At 42.7% G+C, this 16,980-nt stretch overlaps 2 protein-coding genes across 4 annotated transcripts in view; both read right to left on the bottom strand.

The window, feature by feature from the left end:
• The window catches only part of cita (citron rho-interacting serine/threonine kinase a), a 33,337-nt gene extending 20,180 nt beyond the window's left edge, over positions 1-13,157 (bottom strand). The window contains exons 1-12 of one of the 3 annotated variants that reach the window (XM_030091455.1): positions 13,035-13,157; positions 12,768-12,909; positions 12,056-12,231; positions 10,698-10,799; positions 7,606-7,748; positions 7,160-7,253; positions 6,872-7,078; positions 6,607-6,760; positions 5,142-5,331; positions 1,184-1,289; positions 576-719; positions 285-404 (exon numbers count right to left, since the gene is read on the bottom strand). In XM_030091455.1, the coding sequence (XP_029947315.1) occupies positions 285-404; positions 576-719; positions 1,184-1,289; positions 5,142-5,331; positions 6,607-6,760; positions 6,872-7,078; positions 7,160-7,253; positions 7,606-7,748; positions 10,698-10,799; positions 12,056-12,231; positions 12,768-12,909; positions 13,035-13,136 (1,680 nt within the window). In that variant the 5' untranslated portion in view covers positions 13,137-13,157. Of the gene's footprint in view, positions 1-284; positions 405-575; positions 720-1,183; positions 1,290-5,141; positions 5,423-6,606; positions 6,761-6,871; positions 7,079-7,159; positions 7,254-7,605; positions 7,749-10,697; positions 10,800-12,055; positions 12,232-12,767; positions 12,910-13,034 lie in introns of those variants that run through there. The other 2 variants (XM_030091454.1, XM_030091453.1) reach the window with 2 other exon arrangements.
• A 1,489-nt stretch (positions 13,158-14,646) lies between these two features.
• LOC115388759 (beta-crystallin B3-like) lies at positions 14,647-16,351 on the bottom strand. Its single transcript, XM_030092013.1, has 6 exons — positions 16,249-16,351; positions 15,910-15,991; positions 15,670-15,785; positions 15,427-15,559; positions 15,173-15,315; positions 14,647-14,966 (listed from the first exon to the last, which is right to left on the bottom strand). Exons 2-6 carry the CDS (start codon positions 15,982-15,984, stop codon positions 14,672-14,674), a joined length of 762 nt encoding a protein of 253 aa, XP_029947873.1. The 5' UTR covers positions 15,985-15,991; positions 16,249-16,351; the 3' UTR covers positions 14,647-14,671.
• Positions 16,352-16,980: the final 629 nt, after the last annotated feature.

The following is a 16,980-nucleotide window of genomic DNA, read 5'->3' as shown; positions in this document are numbered from 1 at the left end:
GGAAAACCATCTGCACAAATGACCTTTATTACAGCTGAGGACAAAGGGAGTCCTCAGAGGGGAAGCCCTGTCCATGTAACAGGGACACACCGAGAGGAAACACAATCCCACTGCATCTTCACTGAGTAATCACTGATGGATGATAATGCACAGTTTTCCTTCACCACTTCTCTGCCATTTCAGTATAAAGATTTTGAAGTGTCTTAAAAAAAAATGCACTGCATCATTATTGTGATGAAGAGGCCGAGAAGACAGAGGATCAGCCAAATGAGGAATTTACATACTTGCTCCTTAATTTCTTGCAGCTTGTTGCTCTGTTCGCGGATGTCGTGCAGCAGCTGCAGGGCCTTGTCGTCCTCTCTGGAGACCTCCACACGCGCCTCCTCCAAGCTCCTCTTTAAACTCTGCGAACGCATACAGGCGCACAGATTCTATGCCGCTGCCCCTCTTTGACACTGATGTTTGAAGTGTTGACGACAGCGGCGTAAGACGCATCAATAAACACAGACTTGTGTGACAGTCCCCTCCCTCCCCTTGGTTCTGCCTCTACGGCTGGAGCTGGGAGCATGACTCACGCTGCATTCAGTAATGTAGGTGGCGAGGTCTTGCTCCAGGATGCTCCTCTGAGTCTCAGAGGCTTTCAGCTCCACATCCTTCTGGTGGAGCACTGACTCCAGGTCAGTCATTTTACGCTGGAACCTGGAAATCTCTTGCTCCATCTTAAAACAGGAAAAAAAAAAAAGAAGAAAAAAAAAAAGATGTCACAATCTGACAGCTGATGCTGGAACACCGATACATCTTTCAAACGGCAGCTTGTGGAATTCTGAACAGTAAACTAGACAAATAATTTATTAAAGAAAAACAAGGTGAGGCCAGCAGCATTAGACGCAGATGAAATTGGATTTTTTTAGAATTTAGTATCCAAACAAAATATTTAGAATACCATTTTGTAACACAGAAAAGATCCCATGATCGACTCAATCAGCTCACTACAAATGTTACTCAAAATGAAAACCGATTTTGTTCTGGAGATTATATTTACGATGTCTCCTCAAAAATGTCTCCTTCTTAAAACTTGCTCATGTCGTTCATTTATTACAGAAATCAAATGAAAGGATGCAGTAAACTCGATTTAATTTTTTTCTCATTTAATTTAAAAACACAGAGCGCTGCCCCCACTCACCTTATGACATTTGTCTTGAGTGTCCTGTAGTTCTTTGCTTTTAAGGTGCAGTTTCTTTTCCATGGAGTTGGTCTTTGCAGGAGAATTGAGTCCTGCAGACACTGACCTGCAACAGCAACATTTCCCGCATTAGGCATTTATGACATTCACTTTATGTTTGAAGAGGAAAAAAAATTCAGAGTACTGACGTCAAGAAAGAAACATCATGAAAATAGATCATGAACTGAAAAAAAGATTGTTTAGATTTAGCTATCTGGAGGAAAAATGGATAAAAAGCACCACAGTGTTTCCGATTTGACTCTGTCTTCATGCACAGCTGGATGAAGCCTGTCCTCTCACTCCTCTGGTTTTCTTTCAACGTTTTTAATGTCAGCTGATGGATAAATCCCCTTAAAATCTTAAAGACAATCCTTGTGTTCTGAGAGAAAACACAGAAAAAACCCAATATAACAAAAACTAATTGTCATTAGCTAACTAGAATAAGAATAATAACAGTGTGTCTTCTATCATGACACAGAAGCACATCGCACTTAACGGCAAGCGCGAACAATATTGTAATTAAATGAGCTGAAATGCAGACAGAACACCCACACAGCACAAATAAGCAACAGACACTGGAAGCACAGAAAGTTTCGCAGTGACTCAAGCGTCCTTTTTCAGAAAAGTACGCGGAAGAATATCTGGTCATAACAATACGGCTCCTGACAACAATCACTACATACAGGGATCGAGCAAAATATGTTTATATTTAGAATAAAACTGACAAGAGGAACAACGCAGTCGACTGCAGACTTGGGATTATTTGCAGTTTGCCTGACAAAATAATGTAACAGGAGAATTTGGGCAGCGTCGTTGCTTGGGGTTGGTCAACACAGAGCGCTGTAGTGAGTCCAATGCTCTCATTTTTCATGTTTATGTAAGCCGATGTCCTATTTCGTTTCCAGCCTTTTTTGCAGAAATGCGCAGTGCAAGGTCCATTTTCACCCTGATGTTGACCAGAAACATGAAAACTCTCAACAGAAACTCTAAATAAATGAATGGGTCTGTATGAATGAGTTCACAAATACCGCAGAGGGATATTTAATAAAATTGACTCAGACTGAGTCACAGTGTTAAAAATAAGCACCAAAGCACTGCTGTCTTTGCCTCTCTGCATTGAGAAACATCCCCTCTGAATCACACACCCAGTTCATATGGAAGAAATATCCAGAAAAAAGAAAGAAGAAAAAAAACAAACAAACATACATTCAGCTCGTATTACCAACAAATGCCTCCAAACAGCCATTTTCACAGGACTGCGGGCTAAATAAAGTGTTTCTGCGCGCTGGATGTGTTGCCAATTAAAAATTGATGTTGGACATCAAAATTCATAAAGTTTTCAAGCGCCTCGTTGAACAGTTTAGATCGCCTAATGCACGGATAAAGTGGCGATTTAAGTCCTCGGCTGGGGGTCTTTTGCATTGAGCTGGATTTTTTTTTTTTTTTTTTCCTTCTTCGTCCATTTATCGGTGTCTTTCTTAAAACTCGGTGAAAACATGATGGATCTGTTGTTCACCACCTTCTATCGATTCCTCCGGGGCCTTGTGATATATGTTTTTAAAACTGAAAAGTGTGACGATCCACAGGAGCGCTGTGAAGGTAGCCTGGGTGATATTTCAAACTTCTGAACATCATGCAGGCAAAATAACCAGGACCGACTGCATTATTATAATCAAAGGCAGACCGAGACTCAAGGATATTCAAGTTCAGGGCTTCGCAGATGCAGGTACAAAAAAAAAAAAAAAAAAAAAACAGAATACAGCACAAACAACACCACAAGAATGCAGTGTGAGAAAAAAAAAAAATGTAATCCCACACCCGCAAATCGGATACACATAACACAGAGTCGTGAAAAAAGATGTTATTTGAGGAAACAAATGTCCAGTTATTTCTGTACAATAACTATTTTTTTTTATGTAAATCACAAACAAGTGTCTAATAAGTCAACAAATTAATGAATTATTTTAGAGCAGTGTCCTAAACAGGTGGACAAACTTTAAAGAAACACAAAATAAGTGACATAAAGCTGAACCGATTCCAAACCATGTCAAAACCTAACTACAAGATCTCATAAAGGTGATTTAAATGCAGAAATGGATCTAACGGAACCATTTAGAGCTGAAAGAGCAAAAAACTCCCAGTGAGAGTTTCAACATAAAGACGGACAGAATTATGAATATATGCACAGCCCTGCTGGTGGTCACAAACAGAGGAGGTCCATGGGAAATACTTCCCAAAATCCAAAAAAATAATGGAAATTGAGAACTGTAATCAAGCAAACAACATCATTAAATAACTAAATCACTGGAGTGGAACCAATAGCAACAATAATCTATATTTACATCCAATAAAGGAGGAAATCATTTTGGATAGTCTGATCAGTAGCTACTGTTTAGAATGAGAAGAGGAACGTTTTTTTGGGGGGGATTTTTACAGTCAATGGAAAGAGTAGAGGGGGCTTTTCCTTTCACAGTTCAAAACCCTCTGCCTCAATCCACAGTCACAATGACACGCCAATCACAGATTTGCTCTTATTTTGTCAAAGATTCTTGTCAGAATTCCTCTAAAAGGCATTTTTCCTTCAGTTTACATTCAAGCCACATTGCAAAGACGATTTTCTGACACTAAACCACTGACGACTTATAAATTTGAGGCAAGCTGTTAAGGGGATTTTGTTGTCAAGTTCTTTACTAACGAGGAGTCAGGCAGACAAGTTCAAAAAGAAAAAAAAAATAAATTAATAGCAGGAAATCCCAAAACACATGATTAGCATTTCATTATGTCTGGCTGTGGTTCCATTTCTCTTTCCTACTTGGCATTGTAATGAAGAACGTGTAGACGCGTATGCATGCACCCACACGAACACAATTTTGACACAGTCTATGAGCTGTGAGCACCTCCTAATCAAATGCAGCAAAGAAAATGACTGGCTCCAGATAAAAAGCATGGACAGATTGACTGATGGCAGAACAGCAAGGGACAGAGACATTAGATGGAGAAAATAAGAGGAGGAGATGAGATGGGTAAAGATGGAGGTGGGGGTGGGTGGTGGTGGGGGGGCATCATGGTAGTAACCATAGAAATAGATTCTCTCCCCCCAATCTCGGCTCGCATCCTTTTTCCTGTCTAATCTGCTAACGCTCTTGCTTCCCTTTCTGCTCCTGCTGCTGCTGTCATGATCCGCAGTCTCCAGCACCATTAACCTGCGAGAGCACTGGCATGGGGCTACAGAAATGACACCCACCCTCTTGCTTTATTAGCAGAGGTTAAGAAGCCAAACACCATTAGGCATAATTAGAGTCCCAAAACTCGTGCTGTAAGAGTCGGAATCCTATTATGCTTCACAAAAAGCAGAGGGAGAGCACAATAACAGCAGCAAGGGTGGGAGTGTGTCTGTGTGGGGTTCCACTCCTCGGCGAACCTCATTGACACACTCAGCCGCATACCAATCAGTGTTGATGGCAAGATAACGCCAGCTCGCATCCTCTGCTCCATTCATTTGATCTATCTGTGCAATGGATCAACCTGGTGAGAACCCGAGGAACAAGAGCAGGAATCAAGAGGGAAAGCACCAGGGAAGAGGTGGGGGGGGATCCCTCCCTTTCCCCCTGTTTATTGTCTGACACAGCATATGGCCAAACCCATTTTTGCCCCAACAGGCACAGCACTGACAAGAGACAACACCAGCTGCCCTGGACACCATGCTAGGTCACCTGGAACAAAGCTACCTGGAAATTGTTGCAGTGATGATGAGCAATCTGAAAGAGAGACTGCAGGTGAAGCTAGCCTGGTGTGTTTCACCAACAAAGGTACAAGAGAGGTGCATCCAGAAGGTCCCCACACCGACAAGGGGGAAGGGGTTACTTTTGGGAAAACAACAAAAATCACCAAGAAAGCCGAGTAAACAGGTAGCACTTACTCAGTTTTGGCCAAGACTGTCAACGTTCTGCTGAAAAACCAGCCTAGAAAGGGCAGATCCTGGCCCTGGAAGCCCGCTGGCAGAGCTTCTCGCTGGGCTGCTGAGGCTGGCCGGGGGGCTGCCTGCTCCGGCTCCTCAAAATTAGAGGTGTCATCTTCGGCGTGCAACGCAGGAACGAAAGGCGGGAGAACTGCAGGGGAAAAAGGATGAGAGGAGAGGGGAATAGGAGCGGGCAAGGGGGGGAGGGAGGTAGAGCAGCAACAAAGACAACAGCAAAAAAATAAAAAAGATAAAATGTAACAAAATTATAAGGAAAATAAAAAAAACACAAGGAGAAAGGGGAGAGAAAGGAAGGGAGGAGGAAGAGAGCAGAGTGGTGGGAGCCTAGAGTGCGGTAAGTCGCGCGTTGATGCACATGCTGCCTCTGTCCCTCCCTCCTCTTCTCCCTCTCTCTCTCTCTCTCTCTCTCACGCACACATGCTCGCTCGCTCTCCCTCACTGCAGCAGAGCAAGCTAATCAGCTGGAGCCAAAGCCGAAGCATAAAGTGCTATCAGTGCTCAGCTGTCGATGAAGCAGTACTGTATTTACAGTGCAAACACTTAGACATGTCAAGGCTCGTCACGTCAACCGCGCAGACGATCGTTTCAGATGAGGGGGGAAAAATATTGAGAAGCACGTGCAAACATGAGAGCTGCATCCTGCAATGGATTTCAAAACGCAACTAGTTTCATTCATACAGTCTTGAAAGGGAATAATAAAACCATGGAGGAGCCGAGAGGAAAGTCATCATCGCTATCAGTTCGGAATAGGAGGGTTTGTTTGTACGAAGACAGGCTGTTCAGCAGAGCAAAGTAAACATCTGCCACCTCTGCAGCTGTGAGGATGTGGTTCTTCATTCTGACCATTGTTCCACTGAAAATGTCTGTTTTTTTTTTTTTCCTGAGCATTGGCTTTCTCAGGGGGGCTGGTCAGGTGAAAATATCAGACAGCATGTCAGTGGCAACAATGACGCTCCAACAAACGCACATGTATTTCCGCCACGGAGAGCTTGTCTGCTGTCGCCTGTGTAAAAGATTTGTGCTGCATCTGTTGAGAAGCAGATGAGTTGCAGATCTTCACTCTGTCTACCTTGCTTCTGCCTCCCTCCTATTCTCCTCGGGAAAGAGCTGGCGTGCTGCCAACAGCGCACAGAATCTCATTATTTTACTACTGACAACACCACTAGCAATGCGATTGCCGTTTGTTGTCTGGGAGCATCCCAACACACATGCACACACACACACACACACACACTGCGCTTCCATACAGTATATATTATAAACGACGTTAATATTTGACGAGCAGCCATATATCATCTGTCCCGTAACAAGGTTTCAGCAGCTGGTGTCATTTTCAGCCAAATTGAGCATTTTCACTGGAAAAGATGCAAAAAAACCGTGTCCGGCGGGGGAGCGATCAGCTCACCTTGTCTTAAGTTGTTCCAATCTACACTGGAGAAGAAAGAGTGGCAGCGGAGTCCCTGGAAACCCAGCCGCTCTTTTGCGCCACAGAGCAAGCCCCGCACCAGGTCAACAAAGTGTTTACTGGCCCGCGGCTGGTCCGGGAACTTCAGATAACGCTGTGGGTGGAAAACACGCAAACACACGCAAATACAGAAACTGATGAGGCATTACCAACCGAGACTAGATGCTACAGACTGTATGCAGTGACCAAGAAGGAGTCCACACACCTGGTGATTGAGGATGTTGTGGATTGTCTTGGTAGAAGTGCCTTCAGAAAACGGCGACCTGCCATAGATCATCTCATAGGCGATGACTCCCATGGACCACCAGTCACACTCTAACCCATAAGAGCCGTGAGAGCCCCCATTCATGGCTGCTAGGACCTCAGGGGAGAGAAAGTCCTGCGTCCCAACAGGCACTGTGGGAGTGGCTACCTGGAAAAACATGAATGGATGCCAGTGCCACTGTGAAGATACTCTCATGCCAGTGCAGCGAGCAAACGTTAATCTACTTACTGTTCTGTTAGCGGTCAGCTTGGCAGCTGATCCGAAGTCAGCAAGCTTAATGTGGCCGGTCCGATCGATGAGAATGTTTTCCGGTTTGACGTCTCTGGAAGTGAATTATATACGCAGATGACACCTGATACTGCTTTCACAGAGGTGTGTGTGTGTGTGTGTGTGTGTTGCCCAAGAGCTGCAATATGTCCACCGCTCTGATCATAATGGAATACATTTGCAAACTCCAGCAACGTTTTATATCATGTAACACCACATTTACCACTGTCAGCTAAACAGCGGCACCTCAGCTTTCAATAGATAACACTCAACCGTTCAGGGAAAACAAAAGGAAACAAGGGCCTTAAAGTAAAGACAGCTGAACTGAATCTGTAGATCTGTAATGATCAGCTTGATAAGTCAATCTTCCAACTCCAAAGGGTTCAATTCAGTGGCTGGACTCTTACCTGTGGACGTAGCCCAGCTGGTGAACAGCATGAATGGCTTCTGTCAGCTCGGACAAATAAAATTGAGCCATAGATTCATCAAACTGATCCTCATATCGATTTAGCAGAGACATCAGGTCTCCACCAGGCAAGTATTCCATAGCCTAAAGGAGATAATATGAGATAATGAGGGTTTCGGCAGGATTAAACTATAACCAGCATTGGAAATATGAAGAAATGTGCTTGAATTTCATTAAAACGGTCAGGGATTAAAAGCTGCTGAAACATTTATGAATTCCTGTTAATATGCCTATATTTAGAGGGGAGGAAAAAAAAAAACAAAGCAACAAGTGCACGTGTCTGAGCCGAGATCAAAGCCCTGCTCATCTTAAGCTTATAGGGCGGTTCTCCTCATTATACATTCAGTTATGTAACGTCAGATACTATTGCAGATTTATCTGCGATACTGCAGTCAAAGCATTGGTTTTCCAGTGGCTAAAAATACACCGGAAATAACTGCCAAATGTGTGTCTGTCTGTAACCACAGGATAAGAAAAGAAAACGTGTTTTCAGGGTGTGTAATAAACCCTGACACAAACATATTTCTTTCTCAGTTGTGGCTTGTTTTTTTTTCTTTTTTTCCAAGTAAAGAGAAACAACACAGCTATGGCCAAGTTGACTTGAAATTTTCATGTCCTCTGTCTCTGCTCCCTGAGATAAAAGGCATCGGTCAGGTTGATTTGAGCTATACAGCTGCAGCCATATAGCCATAACAGGCGAGAGCTCCTGGTGCATGAATGGTCGGCGAGTCTGAATGAACGGGAGCATTCTCCAGTGTTACCTAGCAACAGGGAGACTGGGTGCCTCTCTGACACACGGATAAAGATGGATGCTTTGTATTTTCCTCCATGCTCAGTTAGGGAGCAGGGTGAGACAGAAGGGGAGTGAAAAGAGAGGAGGAGGATGAATTGAGACGGACATTAAGGGGGCACGGAGAAAGGTACGTGTAAAGGGGTTGATGTGAAGGAAAAGCAAAAGGCAGTTTGCAACGTGAGAGTTGGCCGATCAGGAACCCCCCCACCCCCCACCCACCCACCCACCCAATAAACCGGCGCAGGTCATCAGAGAAAATATAGATTTGTGTAGGTTAACAGCCATGCGGACAATTACACAGGATGTTCCCTTTGCATTGACACGGCCCGTCATGCATCCAGATTAGAGCGTTAAAAAGGGACACAGACATGATGGGAAATTCATCCCTTAACCAGAGAAATTACGGATCAAGGAGGCTGTTTCGTCTATGAGAGGAAAAATTGGAGGCTTATAGAAAAAGGAAACTCAGCTCTAAATTTTTCCTCTCCTCTCTTCTTCACAGTGATAGCCGGGGTGTGACATTGTGATTATAGCTGTAGTTAACTATTAAATCACAGCAGAGCTACACCCAGAGACAAGCCAGAGCTCCTAAGAGGATTAGTCCACTGGCGAGGCCCAGTTATGCCGTTAATCTGAAGAAATTTCAGGTGACTTCTGGTCACTAACCTGCAAACTAACATGACAGAACCAAACACTGGAAGGTTCTATGTTTCTCTCTTGCAGAGGGCAAACTCCTGTGGTCTGTCTCAGTGCCTGTCTTCTCCTGACAAGATATTCCTTTTCATTTCTCACTTCAGATTCTTTCCTGTAGCAACTCATGCACTATTCAGACTGATCCCACTGTTTTTTTATTAGTCATATTCACAGCTGTGAACCAAAACCAAGAAATATCTCAATAAATACATACACTGAAAAAAAACATAAAACGCACACACTTTCTAACACAGCTCACCAATAAACAGTGCTGTATGAAAATAAAGCAATGTAGTAAACAAACCAATGTTTACTTGGAACGGACAAGCTGGGTCCAGTGACTTCCCTGTTTTACGAACCAGATGGAGGAATACATGCTGCCTGTTCTGAACATTTACCCAATGTCTACGAGAATCAATTAATTTAGAAAAGAAAAAAAAACTATCAGTAAAAAACTCTATCACATTTATTTTGCAGCTTTCAGGAGCAGACTAAGTGACCTTTTTATCCCGCTGCTGCTTTGACTGAATACGCCGACAGCTCAAACACAAATACCAAGACCTTTAATATTTGTTACTCTGAATAAGAGCACCAAACCTTGAAAATAGAATCACCGATATTCAGTTCACCTTATCAACAAACAATACCTGTGGTCACAGCTATTGTTCATGAACTGCATGACTCAGACGTCAGCAGATTACATTTTTTTAACATGATTATGATGGGGTTTTTTTTTTTCCCCAAAAAAAGGGAAACGGAACTGCAGATTTCCAGAGATTCTTACATTTTAATGACTACAGTAAACTAGTCCTTATACTGTCCCTTGTTGGAGCTCTTTAATTTCTCCCTTGTCTGAGTTTCTGTCTCATTAAGGCCGCCATCCTGAAGCCAACTTTCTTTGACATCAGTGCTTCCCGATCTTTTTTTCCCAAGGAGCCCCTAAAGACTGTATCCTATGGCTGTAGGCAGTTTCCTCGGTTCAAATCTAACCTCCTCCATCCTTCACTTGATCGGTGTCATGAGTGCCCCGTGACCTCTGGCAGCCACACACGGAATTCCAAAAACCCAGGCTGAATAAACTGCTTTGCATGACCAGCTTCCAGAAAGGTGGTAGAACAGCTCTAAACCTGCTCATGCAGAATGTGTAATTTGACATCAGCCTCATCATTACTGTCAGTTGTGTCTATGCCTGTAGGGAAAGCATGTACCGCAGAATCTGAAGCCTGAGCCTTTCCCCTCAAATAAAGTACATAAATAAAGTTACACTGATTATTTCTTACATGTACCATATTTAGGTACATAACACTAATGTATGTGAGGAGTATGAAAACACTGTAGATCACACTGATCACCTACATTTGCAGTGAAACTAATCTCGTCGTCATGTTTAAAATGTAAAAAAAAAAAAAAAAAAATCACCTAAAAACCTACACTGCATCTCAAAAAGGCCAACACTTCATTTATGTTCAAAATGCATTAAAATTGTCTTTTTGCTGACAAATTTAGGTTCAGTTCATCCTTTTGATTAAAATATGATGCAGTCTCACCAGATAGACATAATCTTTGTCCTGGAAAGCATATAGAAGCTGTGGGATCCAGGGACTGGTGCTCAGAGCCAGGACCTTCCGCTCTTCTTCATGAAAAACCACCTTGGAGGAAAGAAAAAGGCAATCAGCATATATACATACAATGCAAGCTAATCTAGAATCAGTGTGGAGTTCACTGTTCCTGAAAGGACACTAACTGTAGCCTTTTGTTTAAACATAATCTATTCTTTATACATTTTATTAATTTCAACAACAAAAGATCCTAAAACGTGTTTAATCTCCTAATGATTATAATGTAATGGCTCCTCTGCTGGCTACACTTCTTCAGGATTGTTCTACAACTGAGACGTCTCCTAAATTAAGCAAAATAACCACAGGCGGCACAGACAAATGGTTCCATGTTCATTCAAGTTGTTCTCTGTATTGCTCATTTTCGATCATGTCCTGTCACAGCTCATGTACTATTCTGACTGAAGTCTGTTCTATTAGTCATATGCCAGAGAGCACAGCTGTGAAATTACATACCAAAGTTTTCCATGAACCTACTCAACCCCACAGTGCTCTCCAGTGGGCCTCAGTGAGATTACAACTCTGGAACTCACAAATTAGGTTTTCAGTACATGGCGATCCACTGCTGTCTAATCCAGGTTGTGAAAAGCCCCTGCACTGTTTTACCATGTTACAGAGTTTATCTGCAGCAAAACACTCGGCTATATAGACTGGATCATTATCCAATGATCAGCTCACATCTGAAACAAGCAGCATTCAAGATCAGGACGAGATGCTGTCACTGTAAACAGTGCTATCATTGACATCACAAAACTAAAATTAGAATTTTTTTTTTTTTTTAAAAAAGCAGAACTGTTTTTCTTGGTCTTGCATACATCTGATGAAAGATTTTCAAGGCATTCAAAACTGATGAAATTAGGCATTTGAACAAAATGTTCATTTTCATTCAGTGCAAATTTGAACTATTTCTGTGGTGAATACCAAACCTTTATTATCCTCCTAGACCAGCCTGACATTCCCTCTTTCATACTGGTGGAGAGGAAATATTCACAAGAAATATTTCTTTTTTCATAGCTAACGCCACAGAAGGAAAAGCACAGGTGTTACTAACAACATTTGCATTGAATGTGAGCCATGACAGTGCGACAGTCAGGAGGCACTAGAAACCTGAAGCTGAAGCTATGTGGAACTTGGATTTAGGTAATAATATTACTTTTATCTGTGATGTTTTTTTGCTGTGAGATTATACCGTGAGGCAAAGAAATCAATTTGAACAACCCCCCCTCCCCCAGTTTTCAGGTCCTATTTTGTGACAGTATTTCTGAATAATAATAATATGGGGATCTTACGTTTTCCTTTGTGCGTAAAACAGCCTTGCTCATGACTTTAAGAGCATAAACATCTCCAGTGGCCTTCTCCCGAGCAACTTGGACCTCAGCAAAGCGACCACGTCCGACCACGGCACAGAGCTCAAAGTCATCAGGCCCAGGCTGAAGAGTCCGCAGCTCCGAGACCACTTCTGAAACTGTTTGATAGTCACACACAATATGGCTTTCAGAATTCCATTTTCTCAGTTGAACTAAAAAAGACAAACATATTTTTACATGAAACATTTCAACATTGGATATCAACAATTAATAGCATCCATGTTCATGCAGGTTCTGTTAACAATTAAACAGCTAAAAAAAAAAAAAAATCAATTTTAGAGCTTATTTTCACAAGGAAAAGTGATAACAATACATTTCGTGAAAAGTTAATAATGTTGACATCAGCTGCCATTTTACAATTAACTCTCTGTAACACATCTAATCACATCTCAAAGGAGCTTACTTCATGTAGTCAGATTATTTTGACATCAAAAGACATGACTTTTTGATTGCCACCATTTGTATCAATTATTTACTCATTTCCACACATAATGGGTTTTAAAAGCAGCAATTAAATAGCCGTGTCTGTTGGGCTGAACTGAGCACACCACTTCTTACAGTGTGACTGTTTTGAGATGGATTGGACTGAACAATTACATAAAAACTCTTGTGCAAGGATGAGAGGTTTGCTAACATTTGTTGACAAAGTTTGCCACATGCCGTCTCTTCATCAGCTCTGGAGAGGAGCATTCTTGGTAAAGCAGCAGCAGAGCCTCCAGAAACTCCTCCCGTCCCAGAGTGCATCCTCCCTGCTCCCCACATAGACTGACTCGGCCCTGCGGTCCATAAACAAGCGCAGGAAAGGGGAATCACTGGAACAGCTTGCTTTCCAAAAATGTTTTTCTACAGAAAGTGTCCAGATCAGGTACCAGGCACTGACACTGTTCACACGTAGCTTTACCTGAAACACCTGGCTGAGTCTTGAGCTGCGGCTTGCGATGGGGTCGGCTGAGGAGTACGGCGTTCTCAGGCTTCCCTGACTCACGTACTTGAACTTTAACATGGCTTCTTGACAATAAATACCCTAAACGGGTGACAAACAGCGCATTAAAACCTGCACACCGCCTGCACACGGAGTTAGCGTTATGTCAACATCCTGTCAACATGCTAAGAACGGCGAACGGTCCTAATCCCAACTCGACATCAAACGGTGACATTACACTCCACCACTTTCATTTACATTCGCATAAGAGAAACTTGTTTGTCAGATTACTTACCGAGCTGCCATGTAAAGTTCTATAATCTCTCTAATCCACACAGAAACACTGCTGCGCGGTGCTAAATGTGCTGTTTCCTCTCCGTCACCGTTACTTCCGGTGAACTTTCAAATTTTGCGCCTTTCCCGCCCACCTCGCGAGCCTGCTGAATGAGACTCGCTTCTCATTGGACACCCGAGTTTCTTGTGGGCGGGTGTTGTTGAGATTTTCAGCCAATGAATGATGAAAGACCACAATGGCAAGTCTCCACTCGGAGGAGAAACAGAAGAACCCTTTTCTTAAAACTTTGTTATAAACAGTAAAAGGTGTTATTTTGACAGCGTTAATCATGTTCTAAATTGCATTTTTAAAGTTCTGTTACTTTGTTTCTGTTTAAAATTTTGTTTCTGTTGCATATCAAGACAGTTTTAAGCCCATAATGTAAAACATTTCTTACCAGACTCATTTAATTGGAAACAAATGACCACAAAGAAAGAATTAATACAGTATCTATGTCAAATGCAGTTTTCTTTTTTTTTTTCTTTTTTTTTTTTTTAAAGTGCCAAGTGGACCCACAGGTTTACTCAAGAATGCATCTTAAATAAAATGCTTCAACAGTGTGGTTATGAGAGCATGACTTAGAGATAGGAAAGAACTCAAAGTATTAAGAGGAATAAAGTAACATATTGCTTAAATTGAGAGATTCAGTATATCAGGTCAATCTCTTGAACTTCTTCAAAGATAAATTATAGCACCAGTAGAAAAATAATCATTCTAATCCAAGCTTGAAAAAACACCAAGCAAGTGACATACAATACTTTTGCAAAATTTGTACTTCATGACAAACAGAACGGTTCAAAACATTTACAGGAACAGTATTTTTGGTTTTTAATCTGTAATATTAAATGTGCTTAGTCCTTGTCATAGTCACAGCTTCAAGACAGGCATTCATAATTTGCTATACTCTGAGACCTATTTACTGAATCAAAATGCAAAATCAACTTGACGTACAACTGACTTATTTTTCTGTTGGTATGAGGATTTCTTTTTGCTTTGCTTTGCAGCTGTCTGTGTGAATTACCTTTTTGCAGCTAGCTGACACCATGTTGAAAAACTTAGAATTATACAAAACACATTCAATAAATTCCACATGAGCACCAAAATCAGGGCCAAAACCTTTATTTCCAACAGAGATACATGCTTCATTGTGGTCAGTTCCAGTTTTTCAAAACTGCATGGTCATATCGCCTAAACTAATGAGGAGCGTAGAGGAGAGACTGGGGACCGGTAAACTGTCTTCAGCTTTTCCCCAGGTGCAGTGAGAGGAGCTAGAGGTGAGCTGTTAAGGCTGGGGTTGAGTTTGGGATTTGGGATTAGGGGTAGGGTTAGGATTAGGGGTGGGGTTGGGCTTGGGTGGTGTCGGGGCAGGAGTTGGGGCAGGAGCCGGGGCGGGGGTAGGGGCGGGGGTCGGTGCTGGTGGAATATAGCACCCTCTCTTATGCCACTGCATGTCTCGCACACGTCGGACGGACTGGATCTGAGGTGCAGTGGCTCCCCAGTCGTTCCAGTGCTTGAAGTCTCCTTGCTCTAACACATACTGGCGCCCTCTGTACCCTGGATACATGTATCCCACCCACCTTCAGGGGAAAGAGAAAAGAATGTATCATATTTCAGGGACAAATTTCAAGAACATTTGAAAAAAAAAAAAAAAAAAAAAGTCCAGCGTAAATGAAAATCTATTTTACAAGAAAACTAATATGTTGTTGTTGGCTTTTAATTCATTACAGTGGAGGCCATGCAAGCATCTGTTATGTAATCACTGACGGAGAGCGCTTTATCTTACGTTCCATTAACAGCCTTCGCACTGGCCACACGATCCTGGAAACCGTGAGCCCACAGACTGGGGACATCGTCATCAAAAATCGCCATCTTCCTGCCTTCAAAGCCTACATTCTCAAAAAGGTGCAGCTTGTGTTCTGCACTGTCCTGGAAGGAAAAAAACATTTCCATGTGTGACACCCACTTATAAACTACTCAAACGGTATTGCTCATCTTTGCAGCAAAAAGCCGACGGCGTTAGTTACAGCCGGTACTGACCACTTTCAGAGGTCTGAAGGAACCCAGACTGTAGCTGCTCAGGCAGTTGGTCCAGGTGCTCCAGCGAGGATATTCTCCTTTCTCCAGCACAAACTGCTCTCCTGCAAAACCTGGACGCTCAAACCCCACCCATCTGACGATAACGAGAAACTGCATTACACCATAAATATACACAGCTGGAACAGAGGCTTCAGGCTGAGTCAAGAGTGATTAGATTTGATGGAGACAGACAGAACGACTCACGGCCCCGACTCCACGATGACTGATCCGACTCGCTGTGTCTTCTCAAAAATGTCTTTACATTCACCGGACAGCTCCATTTTTTTTCCACGGAAGTTCTCAAACTCAAAAACTGCCAGCTGTAAACAGCAGCAGAGTTGAGCATCGTGTTAGGAAATGTCTTTATTTGACCTAAACCAAGCATTAATCTGCTGGTATAAGCTGCGTAGTTGGCAGGAGAGTTACTCCCGTTGGATCTGGTACCTTGTATGTGGCTCCAGCTCCTCCTTGGCCTTTCTCTGCAGGCAGCTGGTTTGGGGTTCCCTGCTGTTCTGTCATTTTTCCTCTTCAAAGCACATCAACAACGTTGTTAAGAGTGACATTGAGAGCATGGATTTGAGCGCTTTAGATTTGCTACAACATAGCCTACATTTTTAAAAAAACAGATTCTTAGTTTTTATACAAGAATATTGCATTGACAGTGCACATGGAAATAAAGCTGCACAGAAAAACAAGAGTTTAGAGATAGAAGAGGTAATATCAAAAGTCAATGGATGTAATTGATGATCATGATTGTTGTTGTTTTGTTTTTGTTTGTTTTACCTGGATGGCTTGTGCTTCACTGCACCCCGTACAAGCCACGCTCTCCGTCTCTCCTTTCTCTTTTCTGCCTGTCTCAGTGTGAGGGTGTGTGTGTGGTTGTGGAGGCCTGGCGAGCGGCTAGTGGATGCCAGCGGGGGTATTTATGGTTTATTTCTGGCCACAGCAGCAAAAAGCCTGTTGATGCAGCAAGTCTGTCGCACCCATTGTGTCCATCACACTGCTTCTCAATAGGCTTGCCCTCTGTGCCTGGCACACTGGCACACGCTGCCCAGGTCTGCCCATGCTGCCATCCTCACCGTGAGCCTATAGTGGGCACAAGCACTAAACGCCGGCCAAGAGAATGAGCAGAAATCAGGCTCTCTCAGCATTATTGGCCACACCCAGTGGTCTTGCTTTCTACCGTCTTTTCTTCTGTAGCTTTCTTTAGGTTTCTCTTCATGGAGCATCTAGCTACAAAAAACAGTGTAGTTTGCTCCAGATTTAAAGTACTTGTTACTTGGGGAAATCTTGATTCTTTTGTACAGTCAGGCCTGCAATGATAACGTGATCACAGCTGTATTATTGTGTTTCACATTAGCTGAGCTGTCGGTGCCGTGTCGTGCCAGTCGGATGGCTGATTCATTTCGTTGTGTTACATCAATTAGCAGGAGGAATGGGGGCCGCCTAAAACATCTACTGCTTCTAATCCAACTCGATTGGTAAACACATGTACACACAATGACATTGCCGGTA

The sequence above is a fragment of the Salarias fasciatus genome, chromosome 5 (genome assembly GCF_902148845.1).
Source record: "Salarias fasciatus chromosome 5, fSalaFa1.1, whole genome shotgun sequence".
NCBI classification, from domain to species: Eukaryota; Metazoa; Chordata; class Actinopteri; order Blenniiformes; family Blenniidae; genus Salarias; species Salarias fasciatus.
Note: the sequence above shows the minus strand (reverse complement) of the source record. Positions and strands in the feature narration are given on the sequence as shown.